This window comes from Saccopteryx leptura, chromosome 11, assembly GCF_036850995.1.
Source record: "Saccopteryx leptura isolate mSacLep1 chromosome 11, mSacLep1_pri_phased_curated, whole genome shotgun sequence".
NCBI classification, from domain to species: domain Eukaryota; kingdom Metazoa; phylum Chordata; class Mammalia; order Chiroptera; family Emballonuridae; genus Saccopteryx; species Saccopteryx leptura.
This window is the reverse complement of record NC_089513.1, coordinates 31907929-31930722: the sequence shown is the minus strand read 5'-3', so window position 1 is coordinate 31930722 and position 22794 is coordinate 31907929. Positions and strand designations below refer to the sequence as shown.

General features: G+C 44.6%; 1 protein-coding gene and 1 pseudogene across 1 annotated transcript in view; both read left to right on the top strand.

Moving 5' to 3' along the window:
• Positions 1 to 22794, top strand: part of MOCOS (molybdenum cofactor sulfurase) — an 81996-nt gene that overhangs the window by 41077 nt on the left and 18125 nt on the right. Inside the window, exons 7-11 of the mRNA XM_066352750.1 lie at positions 223 to 339; positions 8622 to 9083; positions 15676 to 15838; positions 18469 to 18547; positions 21482 to 21606. Of these exons, the coding sequence (XP_066208847.1) occupies positions 223 to 339; positions 8622 to 9083; positions 15676 to 15838; positions 18469 to 18547; positions 21482 to 21606 (946 nt within the window). The remainder of the gene's footprint in view (positions 1 to 222; positions 340 to 8621; positions 9084 to 15675; positions 15839 to 18468; positions 18548 to 21481; positions 21607 to 22794) is intronic.
• Positions 16816 to 18079, top strand: LOC136383443 (large ribosomal subunit protein uL16-like; annotated as a pseudogene).

Genomic DNA, 22794 nt, shown 5'->3' with positions numbered 1-22794 from the left:
CTATAACCCAACTGGATAAACTGTATCAGTAACATTTTATAAAATGTGTTTGGTAATACTTGTGACAGATTGTGGCACTTTAGAGCAAAATTGCAGTCTCGTATTTTCGTTTTATTGTTAGGAAAGAGAGATCCAAATATTAATCTGAAACCCTCTCTCAAGCAAAAGCAGACTAAAGCTGGACATTCCTAACCCCTCTTCTATGTCACATTAACCTTGCAGGTGGAAAAAATGGCCAGTCTGTACAACATCCACGTGAGAACAGGCTGCTTCTGCAACACTGGGGCCTGCCAGCGGCACCTGGGGCTCAGTGACATGATGGTCAAGAAGCATCTTCAGGTTGGTGTCAGGTTTGGAAGCCCAAACACTCGCAAGCAACACCCAGTGGTGCTGCCGCCAGCAACATTGTGGGCTGGTCTCTTGTCTAGGGTGAGGGTGGGTTCACTTTTCTAAGCCTACCCTGGGGATGTGCAAAGGAAAAGTTGTCAACGAAAATAGAAAATGCTGCAAGATAGTATCTTTATCGAAGTCATTTTTTACATTGAAGGCAACAATTTAAAAGTCGAAGGGTTTTTTTTTGTGTGTGTGTTTTTTTTTAATAGGGGCAAGCATGTGTGGGAATGTGCTCATCCACGCAGAGGGCCCTTAAGTAGTTCAGTCCTATTGGGGTAGACCACTCCAAGCTAGAGTTTGCTTATCTGTGGGCCGGGTGAGGGGAGGAACCCTTGGGGGGGGCATGCCGCTGCATCTCTCAGAACCCCCTCCTTCTCTGCCTCCCCCTGGGCGGAGGTTTTCCACTTCAAGGCAGCGCCTCTTTTTGGACCATTTTCTAAGAACAATTTGAGTGGCAAAGAGCCCTTATTTATTTCAAGTTAGTTTTTAACTTGAGTTTTGTTTGGTTGAGTTTTGTTTGGACCTTAGGCCACATGTCATCACCAACCTTTACCTCTACCCGATCAAACCCATAGACTGGGCTTTGTTTAGGAAGAGAGAGAAGTTCCAGGTATAATATTTGACCCTGTGGAATGCTGTGGCCCCATCTCTTTGGATGACCGACCTGGATTGGTGCTGGGGGGGGGGGCGAGGGCATCCCGGGCAATGTCTAACACCAGGGGGCTGACCTTGGAGAAGCCTGCCGATCTCTTGCTTTTCTTTCCCTACCACCCAGCAGGGACACTCAAATTTCCTTTGATTTTGCTAGAGGCCTTAGGATGAGGGTTCAAAGGGGCAGCACCTCTGTCTTGCCCTGTTGTCAAAGGGCAGCTGTCAAGGATACCGGCCTCCCTCTGGTTCTGAGAGGGGCTCAGGGGAGTGGCCAGCAGGGGTTTCTCCCACTCAGCCCTGGGTTAACCCCTCCGTGCTTGGAAGCTTTGGTCTGTCTCCCCATACTTCTCCCTGTGAGGTGGCTCTGTGCAGCTCTGGGTAAGTGTTTTCCATGAAGTATTTCTTTTAAGATTTTTTTTTCCCGTCCAAAAATTTTTTTTAAATTAATTTTAATGGGGTGACATTGATAAATCAGGGTACATATGTTCAGAGAGAACATCTCCAGGTTATTTTGACATTTAATTATGTTGCATTCCCATCACCCAAAGTCAAATTGTCTTCCGTCACCTTCTAACTGGTTTTCTTTGTGCCCCTCCTCTCCCCCAACCCCCTCCCTCTCCTCCCCCCCACCCCATAACCCCCACACTCTTGTCCATGTCTCTGAGTCTCATTTTTATGTCCCACCTATGTATGGAATCATATAGTTCTTATTTTTTTTCTGATTTACTTATTTTGCTCAGTATAATGTTATCAAGGTCCATCCATGTTGTTGTAAATGATCCGATGTCATCATTTCTTATGGCTGAGTAGTATTCCATAGTATATATGTACCTAAGCTTTTTAATCCACTCGTCCACTGACGGGCACTTGGGCTGTTTCCAGATCTTCCCTACTGTGAACAATGCTGCCATAAACATGGGATGCATTTCTTCTTTTGAAACAGTGCTATGGTGTTCTTGGGGTATATTCCTAAAAGTGGGATAGCTGGGTCAAAAGGCAGTTCGATTTTTAATTTTTTCAGGAATCTCCATACTGTTTTTGACAGTGGCTGCACCAGTCTGCATTCCCACCAGCAGTGCAGGGGGGTTCCCCTTTCTCCACAATCTCACCAGCCCTTATTCTGTGTTGTTTTGTTGATGAGCACCATTCTGACTGGTGTGAGATGATATCTCATTGTGGTTTTAATTTGCATTTCTCTAATAATAAGTGATGTTGAGCATTTTGTCATATGCCTATTGGCCATCTGTATGTCCTCTTTGGAGAAGTGTCTATTCATTTCTTTTGCCCATTTTTTTTTTTGTATTTTTCTGAAGCTGGAAATGGGGAGGCAGTCAGACAGACTCCCGCATGCGCCCGACCGGGATCCACCCAGCACGCCCACCAGGGGGCGATGCTCTGCCCATCGGGACATGGCTCTGTTGCGACCAGAGCCACTTTAGCACCTGGGGCAGAGGCCATGGAGCCATCCCCAGCGTCCGGGCATCTTTTGCTCCAATGGAGCCTTGGTTGCGGGAGGGGAAGAGAGAGACAGAGAGGAAGGAGAGGGGGAGGGGTGGAGAAAAAGATGGGCGCCTCTCCTGTGTGCCCTGGCCGGGAATCGAACCCGGAATTTCCACACGCCAGGCCGATGCTCTACCACTGAGCCAACTGGCCAGGGCCTCTTTTGCCCATTTTTGGATTGGATTGTTTGTCTTCCTGGTATTGAGTTTTACAAGTTCTTTGTAAATTTTAGTTATTAACCCCTTATCAGATGTATTGTCAAATATGTTCTTCCATTGTGTAGTTTGTCTTTTATTCTGTTCTTATTGTCTTTAGTTGTGCAAAAGCTTTTTAGTTTGATATACTCCCATTTGTTTATCCTGTTTTTTATTTCACTTGCCCATGGAGACAAATCGGCAAATATATTGCTGCGAGAGATGTCGGAGAGCTTACAGCCTATGTTTTCTTCTAAGATGCTTATGGGTTTACATTTAAGTCTTTTATTCATTTTGAGTTTATTTTTGTGAATGTGGTGGTCTAGTTTCATTTTTTTTGCAGTTAGCTGTCCAATTTTCCCAACACCATTTGTTGAAGAGGCTGTCTTTACTCCAATGTATGCTCTTACCTCCTTTGTCAAATATCAGTTGTCCATAAAAGTGTGGGTTTATTTGTAGCTTCTCAGTTCTTTTCCATATGCCTGTTCTTATGCCAGTACCAGGCTGTTTTGAGTATAATGGCCTTGTAGTATAACTTGATATCCGGAAGTGTGATACCTCCCACTTTATTCTTCCTTTTCAAGATTGCTGAGGCTATTCATGTTCTCTTTTGGCTCCATATAACTTTTGGAATATGTGTTCTATATCTTTGAAGTAAGTCATTGGTATTTTAATCAGTATTGCATCGCATTTATAAATTGCTTTGGGTAATATAGACATTTTAATGTTTATTCTTCCTAACCATGAGCACGGCATATGCTTCCACTTGTTTGTATCTTCCCTGATTTCTTTTATCAATGTTTTATAATTATCCGAGTACAAGTCTTTAATCTCCCTAGTTAAATTTATTCCTAGGTACTTTATTTTTTTGGTTGCAATGGTGTAGGGGATTGCTTCCTTAATTTCTCTTTCTGACATTTCATTGTTAGTGTATAAAAATGCCTCTGATTTCTGAGTATTAATTTTATATCCTGCCACCTTGCTGAATTCACTTATCAGGTCCAGTAGTTTTTTGACTGCAACTTTAGGGTTTTCTATATATAATATCATATCATCTGCAAATAATGATAGTTTTACTTCTTCTTTTCCAATTTGGATGCCTTTTATTTCTTTTTCCTGTCTGATTGCTGTGGCTAGGACTTCCAGAACTATGTTGAATAAGAGTGGTGAAAGGGGGCACCCCTGCCTTGTTCCTGATGTTAAGGGGATTGCTTTTAATTTTTGCCCATTGAGTGTGATGTTGGCTGTGGGTTTGTCATAGATGGCCTTTATCATGTTAGGTATGTTCCTTATATTCCCACTTTGCTGAGAGTTTTGATCATGAATGGGTGCTAGATTTTATCAAATACTTTTTCTGCATCTATTGAAATTATCATGTGGTTTTTCTCCTTCCTTTTGTTTATGTGATGAATCACATTGATTGGTTTACAAATATTGTACCAGCCTTGCCTCCCAAGAATAAATCCCACTTGATCATAGTATATGATTTTTTTCATATATTGCTGGATCTATCTGGTTTGCTAATATTTTGTTGAGGATATTAGCATCTAAATTCATCAGGGATTTTGGCCTATAATTGTCTTTCTTTGTGCTGTCTTTGCCTGGTTTTGGAATCAGAATTATGCTCTCCTCATAAAAGGAGCTTGGAAGTCTTTCTTCCTCTTGAATTTTTTGAAATAGCTTGAGAAGGATAGGAGTTAGTTCTTTTTTGAATTTTTGGTAGAATTCACTTGTGAAGCCATCAGGCCCAGGGTTTTTCTTTTTTGGGATTTTTTTGATAACTGTTTTGATTTCATGTGTTGTAATCAGTCTGTTTAGGTTTTCTGATTCTTCCAGATTAATTTTTGGAAGATTATATGTTTCAAGGAATTTTTCCATTTCATCTAGGTTGTCTAGTTTTTTGGCATACAGTTCTTCATAGTATTTTCTTACAATATTTTGTATTTCTGTTGTGTCAGTTGTTATTTCTCCACTCTCATTTCTAATTTTATTTATTTGAGTCCTCTCTTTTTTTTTCTTGGTGAGTCTGGTTAAAGGTTCATCGATCTTGTTTACCTTTTCAAAGAATCAGCTCCTCGTTTCATTGATCCTCTATATTGTTTCTTTAGTCTCTATGTCATTTATTTCCTCTCTGATCTTTATTATTTCCTTTCTTCTATTACCTCTGGGCTTTACTTGCTGTTCTTTTTCTAGTTCTTTCAGATGCAGGGTCAAGTTGTTTATTTGAGCTTTTTTTAGCTTTTTAAGGTATGCCTGTAATGCTATGAACTTCCCTCTCAGGACTGCTTTTGCTGTGTCCCATAAATTTTGAGTTGATGTATGCTCATTATTGCTCGTTTCTAGGAATTTTTTTATTTCTTCTTTGATCTCTTTGTTAACCCATTCATTACTTAATAACATGCTAATTAGTTTCCAAGTGTTTGAGTATTTTTCAATTTTTCTGTTGTGGTTGATTTCTAGTTTCATACCATTGTGATCAGTGAAAGTGCTCGATATGATTTCAATCTTTAAATTTGTTGAGGCTGCTTTTGTGCCCTAACATGTGCTCTATCCTAGAGAATGTACCAAAGAATGTATATTCTGCTGCTTTAGGGTGAAAGGTTCTGAAGATATCTATTAAATCAAGTTGATCTAGTATGTCCTTTAAGTCTGCTGTTTTCTTTGTTAATTTTCTCTCCTGAGGACCTCTCTAGTGATGTTAGTGGGGTATTGAAATCCCCTACTATTATAGTATTGCTGTTAATCTCGCCCTTAAATTCATCAAAGGCTGCTTTATATACTTAGGTATTCCTATATTAGGTGCATAGATATTTATAATGGTTATATCTTCCTGTTGGATTGCTCCCTTTATCATTATGTAATGACTTTCTTTATCTCTTACTATAGCCTTTTCTTAAAGTCCATTTTGTTTGATATAAGTATTGCTACCCCAGCTTTTTTTTCATTTCCATTTGCATGAAATATTTTATTTCATCCTTTTATCTTCAGTCTATGTGCATCTTTTGTTTTAAGGTGTGTCTCTTGTAGACAGCATATGTATGGGTCCTGTTTTCTTATCTATACACCTATCCTATGTCTTTTGATCAGATCATTTAATCTATTTACATTTAAGGTTATTATTGATATATATAATTGTTTATTGCCATTTTATTCTTTAAATTTGTATTCCTCTTTTGCTATATTCTTTTCTTCTTTGATCTGTTTACAACAGGCCCTTTAGCATTTTTTTCAGCCTTGGTTTGGTTGTAGTGAATTCCTTGAGGATTTTTTGTCTGGAAAGCTTTTTATTTCTCCTTCAATTTTAAATGATAGCCTTGCTAGATAAAATAGTCTTGGTTCTAGGCTCTTGTTCTGCATTACTTTGAATATTTCTTGCCATTCCCTTCTGGCCTCAAGTGTTTCTGTTGAGAAGTCAGAAGTCATCCTTATAGGGGCTCCTTGGTAGGCGATAGCCTTTTTTTCTCTAGCAGCTTTTAATATTTTCTCTTTATCACTTAGCTTTGGTATTTTAATTATGATGTGTCTTGGTGTAGGTTTCTTTGGGTTTCTCTTTAATAGAGTTCACTGTGCTTCCTGAACATGTGAGATGTTTTCCTGCCTTAATTGAGGGAAGTTTTCAGCTATGATATGCTTGAACAAAGTCTCTATCCCTTGTTCTTTCTCTTCTTCTTCAGGAACCCCTATGATGCGGATGTTATTTCTTTTCATGTTGTCACAGAGCTCTCTTAGAGTTTCCTCAGACTTTTTGAGTGTCTTTTCTTTTTTCTGCTCCGCTTCCGTGCCTTTATTTATCTCGTCCTCTGACTCGCTGATTCAAGTCTCAGCTTTATCCATCCTGCTTTTAATTCTTTCCATTGTGTTCTTCATTTCTAATATTGTATTTGTCATTTCTGACTGATTCTTTTTTATTATTTCAATGTCCTTTTTTATATTTGCTATCTCTTTATTTAGGTGTTTGTAATGACTATCTATTGTTGTTCTAAGATCTTTGAGCATCCTAACAATCGTTATTTTAAACTCTGCATCTGGTAATTTGGTTATATCTGACTCATTCAGGTCTTTTTCTGGGGATTTCTCTTGATTCATTAGTGTTGTATTTTTCTGCCTTCTCATTTTGTCTATGTAAAAGAAGTTTTTGGCCAATAGAGTCCCCTGAGTGTGGCCCCTGTGTTCCGTAGGTGTGATCTGTCTGCAGGCCAGCCACCCCCTCTGCTACTGCTGCCTAGGGCATTGGAGTATGGGTGTTGCTGGTGCCTGCCCACTGGGGCTGTTGCTGTGGTTTCCACTTCTCCTTCATGGGAGGGGCTGTGATCACGGGGCTCAGGTGTACAAGCCTTGGTGGTCTCGGCCTTTGCTCCACCCCCGTGGGTGGGGTTATGCGCCACACCCTACTGTAAGCCTAAGCCCTGAGGGCAGAGGTGAACACCTTTCCTCAGCTGCGGGTCTCTGTCTGATACCGGGATTTTGTCCCGCCCTTGCAGGAGGAGCTTGCTCACAGGACGGCTGCTAGCAAGCCTTGACTCCACAGGCCAGGCAGGGCTGCATGGCCACGCTCAGTCACAGGACTCTGTGTGTTCTGGGCTTTTGCTCTACCCCCGTGGGAGGAGCTGGCTCCCACGTCAGGCCACAAGCATTGGTTCCATGGGAGGGGCAGAGCTGTGCTCCTGAACCCTTGCTCACGGGTGGGTTTCCGCCCGTTCTGGGCCTCCTGCCCTTCCCCCACAGGCTGGATTGCAGGTGGCCCGCAGCTGCGCATGACCACTTTTGCACGTCCCCTCCTCCCCAGCCGTGCAAGACTGAGCTCACACCTGGGCCTCAGTGATGGACAGCCAGCTCCCACCCTTGCCAGTGGAACCATGCTTCTGCGTCCCACCACCCCTTAGTCTCGGGGAAGCCCTCAGCCGTGTGGGTGGGGGTGCTGCAGCTCAGACCCTAAGACTCACTATTGTAGTCCGGAAACCTCCCTCCTTCTAAGCGACTCTGCCCTAAGTACCACGGAAGAGCTTGTTTGGCTGGTGTCCTGCTTCCCTTTGCTGGTATTGCTGTTTCCAGGGGAAATATTCACTTCAGATTTGGGGAGTGACTCAGCCCAGGGTTTAGGGTGGCTGTCTCTCAAAGTGTTTCTCCCTGTGCCTCCTAGATTACACTCTCTTCCCACTGCTTTGGTCCTCTCCTCTCTCCCTGTCTCCCGGAGCCCCGAGTGAGTGGTTGTGAGAGAGGTTCTCTGCACAGTCCCTTTAAGAAGAATCCTGGGTCTGAGAAATCAGTCTCTTTCTCACAAACAGTATCCTGACTTGTTTCCAGCTAAACACTGTCCATACTCCTCTTCTAGGCTCTGGGGCTGCAGGCTGAGGCTTTTTTTCTGGGACTTAGGACCCTCCCTTCCCCACTAAACTCACTTCCCACCACACATGTCTCTCGGGCTGCTGTTAGCTCCGGGGAGCTGGGCAGCCCTCTCTGCGTTTCCACTTTTCCTGCCAGTCTCAGTGTGGCTTCTTCAGTGTTCCTTGGTTGAAGAATCCTCTTAGTTTAGTCCAAAGTTGGTTTTTCCAGATGTGGTTCTTAAAATCAAGTTGTAATCCACTTTGGTTCTGGGAGGTAGAAGTTGGTACGTCTGCCTACTCCATCGCCATCTTGTCGCCCTCTCTTTTAAGCTTTTAATGACCCCTTGAGATTGGTGCTGACCCTAATTTACTTGAGCAAGAGATCTCGAAAGTGAGCCCCCATGCTTGCGGAACTGTGTCTCCGGCACCCCATGCGTGTTGCAGATGCAATTCTGTTTTCTGGGTCACTTTTAGTTTTCAACCTGAACAAAATTGTTTTTGCAAAACTGTTTCCAATTTATATGTGAGTAATGGCTGACTTATTTCCCCTTTCTTCCAGGCTGGTCATGTCTGTGGAGATGACGTGGACCTCATAGAAGGGCAGCCCACGGGATCTGTGAGGATTTCATTTGGATACATGTCTACTCTTGAGGATGCCCAAGCCTTTCTCAAGTTCATCATAGCAACCCGACTGCACCCATCAAGTAGCCAGCCTGTCCCTCAGGCCACCCCAGGGGAGGCTGGAGCCCCGCTGGCAGAGAATGAGGCTCAGGAAACCTTGCCTGCCGCCATGGACAGATGCAGTCCCACACATCAGGAAGACACTCCCACAGACTCCAAGGTTTGGAACAACGTGCCCACGGCTGTGGATGCTGTGGGTTTGCGCCCATCCCTGTCTGAGGCCACCAGTACCCCGCAGACCCCGTCAGAGACAGCAGCAGGAATCCTGGATGGGGACCTTAGGCCACATGTCATCACCAACCTTTACCTCTACCCGATCAAATCCTGTGCCGCGTTTGAGGTAGGGGTGAAATGGCAGAATGGAAAGTGCTTATTTTTTACTTTATAATGTTTCCTCGTTTTTGTTTTTTTTTGACAAAATGAAGAAAAAAGTATAGAAAGTGAAGAAAAAAACGCAGAAAATCGCACTCAAGTTCAGAGTATTGTGACAGATGAGGAGCCATTCGCACTCTGCCTTTGTTGGTATGGGCTGACTTTTGAACATGGCCCTGCTTGTGGGGACCCTTCAGAGGACCCCAACAACCCTGCTTCTGAGTAGTGAACAGCTAGTTATTGTTAATAATTATGGATATAACTTTCAGTGTATGCATGGGCTGGCTCCCTACTAAAGTATTTTATATGCTTTGTTTCATTCAATTCTTTTTTTTTTTTAATTAATTTTTTAGAGATAGAAAGAGAGAGGAACATTAAGCTGTTCCAGTGTGTGCCCTGACTGAGGATCGAACTGGCAACCTCTGTGCCTTGGGACAATGCTCTAACCAACCGAACTATGTGGCCAGGGCTGTTCATTTGATTCTTAAAACAACATTGTGAAGGCCCTGGCCAGTTGGCTCAGTGGTGGAGCGTCGGCCTGGCATGCGGAAGTCCCGGGTTCGATTCCCGGCCAGGGCACACAGGAGAAGCACCCATCTGCTTCTCCACCCCTCCCCCTCTCCTTCCTCTCTGTCTCTCTCTTCCCCTCCCGCAGCGAGGCTCCATTGGAGCAAAGATGGCCTGGGCACTGGGGATGGCTCCTTGGCCTCTGCCCCAGGCGCTAGAGTGGCTCTGGTCGCAACAGAGCGACGCCCCGGATGGGCAGAGCATCGCCCCCTGGTGGGCAGAGTGTCGCCCCCTGGTGGGCGTGCCAGGTGGATCCCGGTCGGGCGCATGCGGGAGTCTGTCTGACTGTCTCTCCCCGTTTCCAGCTTCAGAAAAAAACCCAACAACATTGTGAGGTGCATGGTAATGTTATCCCCATTTTATATATATGGAACCTGAGGGCTACTGAGGGTAAGCACTTTACCCAGGTCACCTTCTAATAAATAGTAGAGCAGGGATTTGAAACCAGGTCTGCTGACTCCTTGAGTCCATGCTTTTATGTGACTTGTTCTGCTCAGTGCTCCTTATGGAGGTGAACTATGTTATGTCTTAAAACATGTTGGCCTGGAGGTCACTTGAACTGACAGACTGGATTGTCTCCCTTGGTACCACCCTGCTGTGGCCAAGTGAGGCTTTCCTTGTAATCTGTGTGTGTCCCAAATCCCATGCAAAGGTCCCAGGTTTCTGAGCCTCTTGGATGACAGGCTCACTGGGTCAAATATAACCATGGTCAGGGCTGTTTTCAAGGTGGCCCCACAGAAACCTGCCATCAAGTCTGAGGCCAGAAATAAGCAAGTTCACCTGCATTTCCAAATAGAGGCAAGTGAGGAATCCACGTTTTCCTTGAGTATCAGATGGGTCATGTTGTACAGGACAGCTACCCTGCACAGGGAGCATGGGCATTCCATTTTACAGATGAGTTCACTGAGTCTCAGTAAGGTTTCATACATTGCTAAAGGCCATCCATCTATGCACTGACTCAAAAACTACATACTGAACACCTGCTGCCTGCTAGGCTGTGGGCTAGAGTCTGGTGTACAGTGATGCGCAAAATGGAGATGGTTCCTTCCTTCAGGGTGTGTGATGCTTCAGAAGGGGAACACACAAGACCAAATACCGTGCAAGTGAATGGAGTTATATTGCTGATAAAGGCCAAGAAGGCAAAGGTGGGATATGCCAGGGGGAATTCTGATGGGTGTCTTAGTCCGTTCAGGCTGCTATAGCAAAGTACTGTTGACTGGGTGGCTAATAAGCAACAGAAATTATTTCTTGCAGTCTGGAGACCAGAAGTCCAGCATCAAGGCACAGGCAGATTCGGTGTCTGGTGAGAACTCACTTCCTGTTTCATGGAGGGTTGCCTTCCTGCTCTGTCCTTTCCTGGTAGTAGGGCTGAGGGAGCTCTCTGACGGAGGTCTCTTTTGTGAGGGCAATAATCCCTTGTGAGCTTTTGACCTTTAAAAAGCTCCATCTCCTCATAGCTTCATATTGGGGGTTAGAATTTTAACATGAATTTTGGGGGACACATTTAGTTAAGTGGTTCTCAAACTTTCTGAAGTCGGGGCACATTTAAAATCCTACAAATAATTGTAGGTGCACTATATACAAATTTCTGAAAATATGTTGTAATAATTAAGTCAAATATTAAAGAAAAAAATATAAAGTCCAAGCGTGCTTTTATGGTAATTAAAGGGAATAAATATGACAAAATTAAATTTATTCTGACATCACAAACATTTTTTTTTTTTTGTATTTTTCTGAAGCAGGAAACGGGGAGAGACAGTCAGACAGACTCCCGCATGTGCCCGACTGGGACGCCCACCAGGGGCAACCGCTCTGCCCACCAGGGGGCGATGTTCTGCCCCTCCGGGGCGTCGCTCTGCCGCGACCAGAGCCACTCTAGCGCCTGGGGCAGAGGCCAAGGAGCCATCTCCAGCGCCCGGGCCATCTTTGCTCCAATGGAGCCTCGGCTGCGGGAGGGGAAGAGAGAGACAGAGAGGAAGGGGGGGGGGGTGGAGAAGCAAATGGGTGCTTCTCCTATGTGCCCTGGCTGGGAATTGAACCCGGGTCCCCCACATGCCAGGCCGACGCTCTACTGCTGAGCCAACCAGCCAGGGCCACAAACATTTTTATGTTACATTTTTTGAGTTATGCTTTTTAGAATTCGTAAAAAAGAGTGGTTAAAAATAAAAAAAGACAGAAAAGTTATATATATACACACACACACACACACACACACACACACACATTCTTAGTAAGATTTAGTAAATTCAGCAGGTCACGACATGAATGTGTTTTTCATTCTTGTGTTTATGAGAAACATGAGCCTGATGTGTCCTAGTGATTTCTTCAATGTTTGGGCATATATTTGAAAGGCAAACTCTTATTTCCTCATCAATAGATTGGAAAATTCCGCTCTTTTTACTCTTAATTGTGTTGAGTGCAGAAAACCCCCACCATACATATATTATCTTAACTTTACACCAAACAAAGAATAGAAGAAACTTGCCTCCAGTCTTTCCAGGGAACGTGGGGGGTAGTGTAAACAATCCAGCACCACAGCTTAAGAGCCTTTTGCAACCTAATCAGGCAAGTGAGGTGGGGGGTTGGGTTGACTGTTAGTTTATAGCCAATTCCCCATACCTCTGTCCCCCTAAAATCTAAACTCTGAAAACCCTGTTGGTTTTTTGGTCCCCAACAGGCACATATTTCTCTGGAATACCATAGGCGCACCTAGAAATCCTCTAGGGCACACCAGTGTGCCCTGGTGCATACTTTGAGAACCACTGGGCTAAATTTTAGTCCATTGCAGTGGGGTAGATTATATTTGGAGGTGGCGGGAAAGGCTTCTTGAGGAGGGGACATTTAATCTGCAACCTGGGAGTCAGTTATACAGAGAGAGGGGAGGAACATTCCAGGCAGAGGGACCTGTATGAGAGGGAGAGCAGGTCCCAGGAGGAACTGAAAGAAAGACATGTGGCCCAAGAGTGGGGAGTGGTGAGGAGGGTAGGTGTAGTGAGATGTCCTAGGCATGGGTTAGATTTCATAGGGCTGCGTAGTTGAGCAATTTTATTCTAAGTGGAAGAGGGTTTTAGCAAGGGAGTTACTTGCGGTACTGGGGCCTGACTCGTTATTTTTTTTTTAATTTTTATAAATTTTAATTTATTTTGTTAACATGGATTCAAGTGTCCCAATCAATATAACACTGTCACCGCCTCAGTCCATGTCCCCCTGACTCGTGTTCTGGGGACCATGATCTTCGGCCAGCACCCAGGAATCAGGGAGGGTCTGTGAACATTTGTCCTAGCTGTCTCCCTCAGATCAGGAAAGGAGTATTGTGGGTATCATGTCCCCATCCCACTGAAGGCAGTGGTGCACCCCCATGTGGGTTCAGGAGGGGAGAACCCCTGTGTGGGTCCAGGAGTGGCCCCTAAACATCCACAGCACTTGGCAGCTTTGAGGAGTGCTGATAAGGTATTTTTGGAATGCTCCTCAGTTTGGATGTCTGCTGTCTTTGTCGTGATTAGACTGGGGTGATGGCTTTTATGGGAGGAGGACCACAGAGGTAAAGTGTTATTCTCATCATACCATATCAGGGTGCATACTGTCAACATGACTTGTCACTATTGATGTCAACCTGGATCACCTGGTTGAGATAGTGTTTTTTCCTAGGCTTCATTACTGTGCAGTTTCCCTTCCACCCATTTCCATACTGTAATCTTTGGAAGAAAGTCACTAAGTATAGCCCACCCTTAAGGAGTAGGGAGTTATGCTCTACTTTCTTGGGCGGGGGGACAGTATCTACTCAATTATTTTGGGATTCTTCTATATGAGTCTTTTTTTTGTGTGTATTTTTCTGAAGTTGGAAACGAGGAGGCAGTCAGACAGACTCCGGCATACGCCCGACCGGGATCCACCCGGCACGCCCACCAGGGGGCGATGCTCTGCTCATCCGGGCGTCGCTCTGTTGTGACCAGAGCCATTCTAGCGCCTGAGGCAGAGGCCACGGAGCCATCCTCAGGGCCCGGGCCAACTTTTGCTCCAGTGGAGCCTTGGCTGCGGGAGGGGAAGAGAGAGACAGAGAGGAAGGAGAGGGGGAGGGGTGGAGAAGCAGATGGGTGCTTCTTCTGTGTGCCCTGGCCAGGAATCAAACCCAGGACTCCTGCACGCCAGGCTGACGCTCTACCACTGGCCAACCGGCCAGGGCTATGAGTCTTTATATATTTCTCCTTTATTTATTTATTTAGTCAATTATTTATTTATATCCGTATGGACTCATGGATATTTATTTTATACTTTGAGTTATAATCCAATACTACATTATTATTATTATTATTATTATTATTATTATTAAAATTGTTTCAGTTTTAGACTCTGGGCACACTTTGGGTTGACTCCTGCATTCCTTTGACCTTTTTTTTTTTTTAGCACTACCTTACTTTTCTATCACTATAAGGTGCTCCTGGCATATTTTGCATATTCCCTGACCCACCCCTAAATTCACATGTTTTTTCAAGGAGTCTTGGTTCTTTATATTGACATATGGTGTTAAAATGCAAGGTCTGGGTACTGGATGTAATTTATATTTATTTTGTAGAAATATGGAGAATGCAGGAAAACCTTCACAGTTAATGTGGATCAACGTAGTGACCATTCCAGTGTAGCCACAGTTTTTTAAGAAATCTACAGGGGTCCCCAAACTATGGCCCGCTGGCTGCATGTGGCCCCCTGAGGCCATTTATCCAGCCCCCACCGCACTTCCAGAAGGTGCACTTCTTTCATTGGTGGTCAGTGAGAGGAGCACAGGATGCATTCACATCCTGTGCTCCTGGAGTACTGTATGTGGTGGCACCACAAAGCGCAGTGTCGCTCAGGTACAGTACTACTTACGGTGACACGGGACGCACGCCTCATGGCTCCAGAAGCACGTCATATCACTTGTTATGGCTAGCAGTGACAAATATGGAACCTGACATTGACCATCTCATTAGCCAAAGGCAGACCCATAGTTCCCATTGAAATACTGGTCAGTTTGTTGATTTAAATTTACTTGTTCTTTATTTTAAATATTGTATTTGTTCCCATTTTGTTTTTTTACTTTAAAATAAGATATGTGCAGTGTGCATAGGGATTTGTTCATAGTTTTTTTTTTATAGTCCGGCCCTCCAATGGTCTCAGGGACAGTGAACTGGCCCCCTGTGTAAAAAGTTTGGGGACCCCTGGTCTATAGTATCAGGATCTTCCTGTCCAGGCATCCCCCACGGTGGTGGGAATACAGAAAGCAGGAGTGATGGAGAGCTGGGAGGCCGGATTGGGTGGAGATTTACTTTTCACATTCACCCTTGCTCTCTCTGAATATTGTACCAGGCACATGCATTACTCGCTTAAAAAACAGGTTGAAGTGGGTTCTGGCCAGTTGGCTCAGTGGTAGAGCGTCTGCCCAGTATGCGGATGTCCTGGGTTTGATTCTTGGTCAGGGAACACAGGAGAAGTGACCATCTGTGCCTCCATCCTTTTCCATTTCCCTTCTTTCTCTCTATCTCTCTCTTCCCTTCTTGCAGCCATGGCTTGGTTGGAGCAGGTTGGCCCTGGGTGCTGAGAATGGTTCCATGGCCTTGCCTCAGGCACTAAAATAGGTCTGTTGCCGAGCAACAGGGAAACGGCTCCAGATGGGCAGAGCATCAGCCCCAAATGGGACTTGTCAGGTGGATACCAGTCAGAGTGCATGCAGAAGTGTGTCTCTCTGCCTCCCCACTTCTCATGTAAGAAAAAAAAAGAGGTTGAAGTGGAGAAGGGTGGAGACTGGATCTGTAGGGTGAATGGAAGGTATTTAGGTTCTACACTGTCTCCTGTGCATCCTCTTCTTAGTTTTACTTTCTTCTCTTCCTCTCTTTCTTCCTTCAAGAGTATGTGCTGAATTCTTGAAGCCCGTCTGTATTTGTGCAGCCACTGTGCAGTAATGTGAAGGTCATTTTTGAGGACCCCCGACCTAAAATGTGCATTACCTTTTCGTTTAGGTGACCAAGTGGCCTGTAGGAAATCATGGGCTGCTGTATGACCGAGGCTGGATGGTCGTGAATCACAATGGCATCTGCCTGAGTCAGAAGCAGGAGCCCCGGCTCTGTCTGATCCAGCCCATCATTGACCTGCAACAAAGGATCATGGTCATTAAAGCCAAAGGTATGAAAACTGGGTTCATTTTTACACCGCAGCTGTCAAGAGTGGCTTTTATACTCATATGAAAGTAAGATAATAGCTTCTCCTTTATCAAATATTAAAATAATCCGAAAATGAAACGATGTCTAGAAGAGACTACAAACAGTTTGTTCCTTTTGTGTTGTGGGGATTTTCTGGGGAAAGGCAAAGATCTGATTGTCTATTCAGAAAGTGAAGAGGCAGTCTGACCAGGTGCTGGCACAGTGGATAGAGTGTTTGCCTGGGATGCTGAGGGCCTAGGTTTGAAATCCTGAGCTTGTCAGCTTGAGTGCAGGCTCACCAGCTAGAATGTGGGGTAGTCTGCTTGAGCATGGGATCATAGACATTGAGCCCAAGGTCACTGGCTTGAGCAAGGGGCCACAGGCTCAGCTAAGGCACATCTGAGAAGCCATCAATGAACAACTAAAGTGCCACAACTATGAGTTGATGCTTCTCAACTCTTTCCCTTCCTGTCTGTCTCTCTCTCTCCTCTCTCTCTCTCTCAAAAAAAAAAAGTAACGAGGCATAACTTTTGAGACTATATGACAGGGGTCGGGAACCTATGGCTCACGAGCCAGATGTGGCTCTTTTGATGGCTGCATCTGGCTCGCAGGCAAATCTTTAATAAAAAAAAAATAATGTTAAAAATATAAAACATTCTCATGTATTACAATCCATTTCCTACTGCTCATGTTCATGGTTGTGGGTAGCTGGAGCCAATCACAGCTGTCCTCCGGGACAACACCAAATTTTTATTGGATAATGCGTAACATACACGGGTTGTTGTATGGCTCTCATGGAATTACATTTTAAAATATATGGCGTTCATGGCTCTCTCAGCCAAAAAGGTTCCCAACCCCTGCTATATGATATGCTTTTCACTTACATTCCTTTTATTTCCTTCCATCATCGTAACACAGGAGTGGGCAAAAGTAGGCTTACAGTTTTTTATATGGAAAATCATGCAGGTATGATTAGTACAATAGCTTTATTCATTCAAAAGATTGTCACAGTGGCACAGTGCACTTAGGTGCAATCTTGTAAGTGTTCAAATTGCTGGCCTTCATTATTGACACATTCTGTAGTCTTTGAAAATCAGTAAAGAAACCTGAATTTCAGTGACCTGCTTGGGCTGGCCTCACCACCTCCTGAGGTGGCTGAACTCAAACCTGCCTTTGCCCAGCCCTGTCTGTTCTGCCAGCTTCAGTTCAGCCCTGCCAACTTTTATTACAGGCTAGGTAACTAGAGAAAAGTGCAGGTCGTCCCGGTCTAGTGGAAGTTTTGGTGACGGTGGAAATGTTCATTATCTACATTGTCTGGTTTAGTAGCCACTAAGTCACATGTGGCTACCGAACACTTCATGTGTGGCTAGTGGGACTTCAGAACTGAGTTTTAAATTTTATTACAATTTTTATTTTTTTATTAAATTTAAAATTTTTATTTTATTTTAAATTTTTTTTATTAAATTTTATTCGCTTAAATAGCTACATGTAGCAAGCTACAGAACAGGTCTCTTTCCCTTGGCGTGCCACTGAAGGTCCTGGTGTCATCATGGGCTGCTGCCCCTCCTGGTGTTTGTTGTAAGAACAAGCCGGTAAAAGTCTCACTTCTGCTGAGGTGTCCCTGATGCCAAGATCCACATCTTTGAGCTTGGGCAGAAGAAGGCAAAGTGGACGAGTTCCCACTCTGTGGCCACATGGTGTCAGATGAATATAAGCGGCTCTCTGCCCCCAAGCCCTAGATGTTGCCCATATTTGTGCCAACAAGTACACAGGGAAAAGCTGTGGCAAAGAGGGCTTTCACATCTAACTGCGGCTCCACCCCTTCCATGCCATCCGCATCAGCAAGCTGTCCTGGGCTGGGGCTGACAGACTCGGACAGGTGTGTGGGGTGCCTTTAGGAAGCCCCAGGGCACAGTGGCTAGGGTCCACATTGGCCAAGTCATCATGTCCATTGCACCAAGCTGCAGAACAAGGATGTGATTGAGGACCTTTGCAGAACCAAGTTCAAGTTCACTGGCTGCCAGAAGATCACATCTTCAAGAAGTGGGGCTTTACTAAATTTAGTATGGATGAGTTTGAAGACATGGTGGCTGAGAAGCAGCTCATCCCAGGTGGTTCCGGGGTCAAGTGGGACCCTCATTGTGGTCCCCTGGACAGATGGCGGGCCCTGTACTCATGGAAGATGGTGATTGGGGCAGGAATTCAATTTGATGTTGACTCCTAGGGGCTACTGAGAATTGACACTCTATGTTGATATGTTTATAGAGTGAGGTTTCATGCCTGCCTGTTTATTTTTAAAGAATTTTAGGTAGCTTAGAGAACAGTAACCTTGGGGTGTGAAGTCATCACTGGTAGAGAAAACTTTCAAACTAATTTATAGGGTTCCGGGGACCATGGATGTGACTGCCCAATGCAGGGTCTCCCCTGACGAAGCTGTTCCGTGCACACACTCTTCGTGGTATTCATCATGCTGAGGAGAATCTCTGTATTATAAAGATATTTCCAAGCTCCAGACACTTGATTCAACCAATTTCTTGCATATTTCATGATAATGACTTACACAGTTGTTCTTTTTGCATGATGATAAATTTCTCTCTAATCTTTGTTCAGCAGGAATGGAGCCTATAGAGGTGCCTCTTGAGGAGAATGGTGAACGGGCTCAGATTTGCCAAAGCAGGGTTTGTGCGGACAGGTGAGACTCTTCAGCAGGTGATAATCTCAGGTCCATCTGCAGGTGGCAGGAGGCAGAAGAGTCCTCTGCTGTGCTCCCCTCCACTCTCATCACATTGGCTCCTCGCTGTCTTTAAACCTACCAAGCATGCTCCCTTCTCAGGACTTTGACTTGCTGTTTCCTCTGTTTGGCATGCTCTTCCTCTATTTGTACCTCCACAGGGCTCACCCTCTCACCTCCAGCAGTCTCAGTTTTATCAGGTCTCTGCTGAAAAGCCCCTTTTTCAAAGGGGCGACTTGATTTTCCACAGAATCAGCCCCTCCCTCTCTGCTTGCCCTGCTGCATTTTTTTTTAGGTGAGAAGAGGGGAGATAGTGAGGCAGACTCCCACATGTGCCCCAACCAGATCCACCTGGCAACCCCCATCTGGGGCCAATACTCAAGTATCAAACTATTTTTAGTGCCTGAATCTGATGCTGTCCAATGGAGCTATCCTCATCGCCCAGGGCCACACTTGAACCAATCAAGCCACTGGCTGCTGGAAGGAAAGAGAGAGAAGGAGGAGAGGAAGGAGAAGAGAAGCAGATGGTCACTTCTCATGTGTGCCCTGACCAGGAGTTGAACTCAGGACATCTATACGCCAGGCTGACATTCTCTCCACCTGTTTGTTGCATTCTTCTCCTTTGCATTTACTGTTTTTCCAACATTTATCTTTAATCCCTTCCGCATTCTCCAACTTGAGAGAGAGCAGGACTCAGTCTGTGTTGCTTCCTGCAGAGCCTGGAACAGTGTGGTGTGGCGGAGGCTGGTGAGTTCAGAGAAGGCACAGCGGAACTTGGGCGGGGTGGCTGCCATAGAGTGGTGAGGGAAGGGACCTGTTTGTATTTTGAAAAGACCGGCTTGTGGGTGTAGAATAGTTGGGAGGGGGTCAGGGTACAAGTGGGAAGGCCAGCTGAGACAAGCTGGAGGCTTGGGTCAGGGTCAGGGAGAAAAGCAGGTGTGTATTAGATGTATTCTGGAGGTAGAAGCACCTGAACTAGCTGATGGATTGGATGTGGATGCTGAAGGTGTGGGAGGTGTCACTTCTCTTGGGTTGTATAATTTTCAGGTGATAACCCATAAGTATATTTCATATAGTTGTGGATTGTTGCCTACTCTGAGTTACTGATGATAAATCAACTGCTAAATCCTAGGAAATGTAGAAAGTGAGATTGAATGTGGTAATAGCATTTCTATTTTATTTCTTGATTCTAGGTGAAGGCTTATAAACCTATGTATTGAATACTTGTATCCCTTTTTATCTAAATCTAATCGGTACCCTAAATCATGTGGAATAGCATATTTTCTGATTGTGGGAACCGATCCAATAGGTTTCCAGCCCATTTATCAATAATACCCTGAACAATTTACCTCCCAAATAGTAAAACAGTTAACTGTAGCAGGTTACTAAGAATTTACATATAGAGGCTTTAAAAATGCTAATTGCCTGTTAGTTAACACAATACACTCATTAGTGGGTGTGGTGGTGCTCAGTAGATGGCAATGCTGCCTAGTATGGAATCTGATGACATTGACTTCTTTCAGTACTGCCTTTTATTATGTAAATCATGAAACGGTATGTTAAATACTAATGCATAACTGAGCATCAATCCTGCTGGGCACAACTGAGCACCGTGGATACTGGGCCATCTTGGGGCTAAGAGCTAAGCACAGGTGCTTGAGCCAGTAAACACTGACTGTAGCACACCAAATTGGGGCAATGAATCTTTTTTTTAAATTTATTTATTCATTTTAGAGAGGAGAGGAAGAGACAGAGAGAGAGAGAGAGAGAGAGAGAGAGAGAGGAGAGACAGAGAGAGAGAAGGGGGGAGGAGCTGGAAGCATCAACTCCCATATGTGCCTTGACCAGGCAAGTCCAGGGTTTCGAACCGGCGACCTCAGCATTTCCAGGTCGACGCTTTATCCACTGTGCCACCACAGGTTAGAGGGCAATGAATCTTAGGTAAACATTTTTGCATGTCACTATTATAAATCTTCTCATAGAAATTAGCCATTTAGGAATACCTGCAGTTATGCATTAGGCTCATCCCTGTTTGGACATTTCATTTAGCTGCATCTATGAGGAATGCCATTTTTCCAGTTAATAAAGCTTTACAGATAGCTAGAGGGTAGGGTTCTTATGCTCAGAACCAGAAGTGCTTAATATAATGAAAATGGAATTTGGTGCAATCTCACCAGAGAGAATGCACTACTAAATGAGGCCTCATTCATCTCTTCCCTTTCTAGAAAAGATAACTATTTTTCTCAGAAAAAAATTAAGGATAAGATAGATTTCAATAATATCTGTTTTATAATCCCCAAGTAAGTTATTAGCAATTTTTTTCCTTATAAATTCTGGTGAAGTACAGATTAAAAGAATTTTAAATTCTATTTAAAAATGATAGAAGATTACAGAGTTTTAAAACCAGATCAATAAATGTACTTACATTGGGAATTTACAGGCATAGGTCCCCCACCCCCTAAACCAAACATGTTAGTCCATGTGGTCTGGCTGGGAGAGAAAATAGTACCATCAGGCCATAACAAAAAACTGACACAGGTCTGGGTGCAAGGGCTTCTGAAAGCAAAATAATGCTCTGGAAAGTCTCAAATCCCAAGGTTTGTGTTTCTCGGTGGCTGTGTTTAATATAAACAAGGTCTTTCAAGAGGAACTTCTAAATTTTTAATCTGACCCTAAAGCTTTGCACAAGCCCCAGATCTCAGCTCTTCCTGTGCCTCGGAGCTCTCCCTGCAGCTTTTTATAAGGGCGTCTGTCACTTTAGGCTTCCTTCCAGCTGGGGGCTCAATGATTTATATTATATTACATTATGTTATAATATTACTTCTTTGCCATTTAGAGTATTACTTAAAGAAATACTATACAACATTCACCATTCCTCTTTTTTTTTTTTTAAAGAGTAAATACTTATGATTGTGGAGAAAAGATTTCAAGCTGGTTGTCAAAGTTTTTGGGCCGCCCATGTCATTTGATCAAACAAAGTTCGAACTTCCAAAGAAACGCGAAGAAGAAACATGACAAAGGTATCACATTTCAGATGGGTTCTCAGGGCACAGGAACTTGGGCTTATCTTTGCATATATCAAAGTCAGACGTGAAGTGGAGTTACAGGGTGTTGGAATCCATGGGAGTCTGAAAAGACCAGAGTAACAGGCTTTATTGAAAGGAAGAAAGGAACCCTGCTAGGCACTTCTTGGGGAGAAGAGCACCCGTTACAAATTATGAGGCGAATTTTATAGGGCTTGGGAGAGCCTGAGGGGGTACTGAGTCAAAAGTTCTGGTATGTTCCCTTTTACGGTTTTAGGATTTCAGCTTTCTGGAATGCTCCTCCTTGGGCAGTTGATCAGCTTTCTGGAACTTTTCTGCCTCAGGGGCGATTATCCAGTAAGTAAGGGTGAGGTCAGGCAGCCAGGTGGAACACAAAAGGGCAGTTGGAAGTTCTGGTAAATTCATATATCTATCACAGTGCAGCTTGCTCATGTACAGAAAGTGGGGTGGTCTGCTGTTGTCAGAAAGGTGCCCTGGTGGCCCCAGGTCAGCAGGACCCATATATGTGGTCTTCGATAGAACCCTGAGAGGCTAGGGTGGGCTCCCAGAAAGCTGCTTTGCTTCTGTTCAACACTCTGTCTCAGCCATGCATATTTAGAGGCACAGTTTTGTTTTGTAGCTTGCTAAGTCCTAAGAAACCTGGGTTTTAGTCTTGGCTCTATCTCCAGATAGCATGAGACCTTGGCAAATCCTTGGTGTCTCAACTTCAGTAGACCTCAGGTCTTAGACTTTGGCACCTTTGACAGTTTTCCTGCCATAAGATATTTTTAAGATGAAGCGAGATAGCAGAGAGAAAGACCTTTTTTTTTTTTTTTTTTTTGTATTTTTTCTGAAGCTGGAAACGGGGAGAGACAGTCAGACAGACTCCCGCATGCGCCCGACCGGGATCCACCCGGCACGCCCAGCAGGGGCGACGCTCTGCCCACCAGGGGGTGATGCTCTGCCCCTCTGGGGCGTCGCTCTGCCACGACCAGAGCCACTCTAGCGCCTGGGGCAGAGGCCAAGGAGCCATCCCCAGTGCCTGGGCCATCTTTGCTCCAGTGGAGCCTTGGCTGCGGGAGGGGAAGAGAGAGACAGAGAGGAAGGAGAGGGGGAGGGGTGGAGAAGCAGATGGGCGCTTCTCCTATGTGCCCTGGCCGGGAATCGAACTCGGGTCCCCCGCAT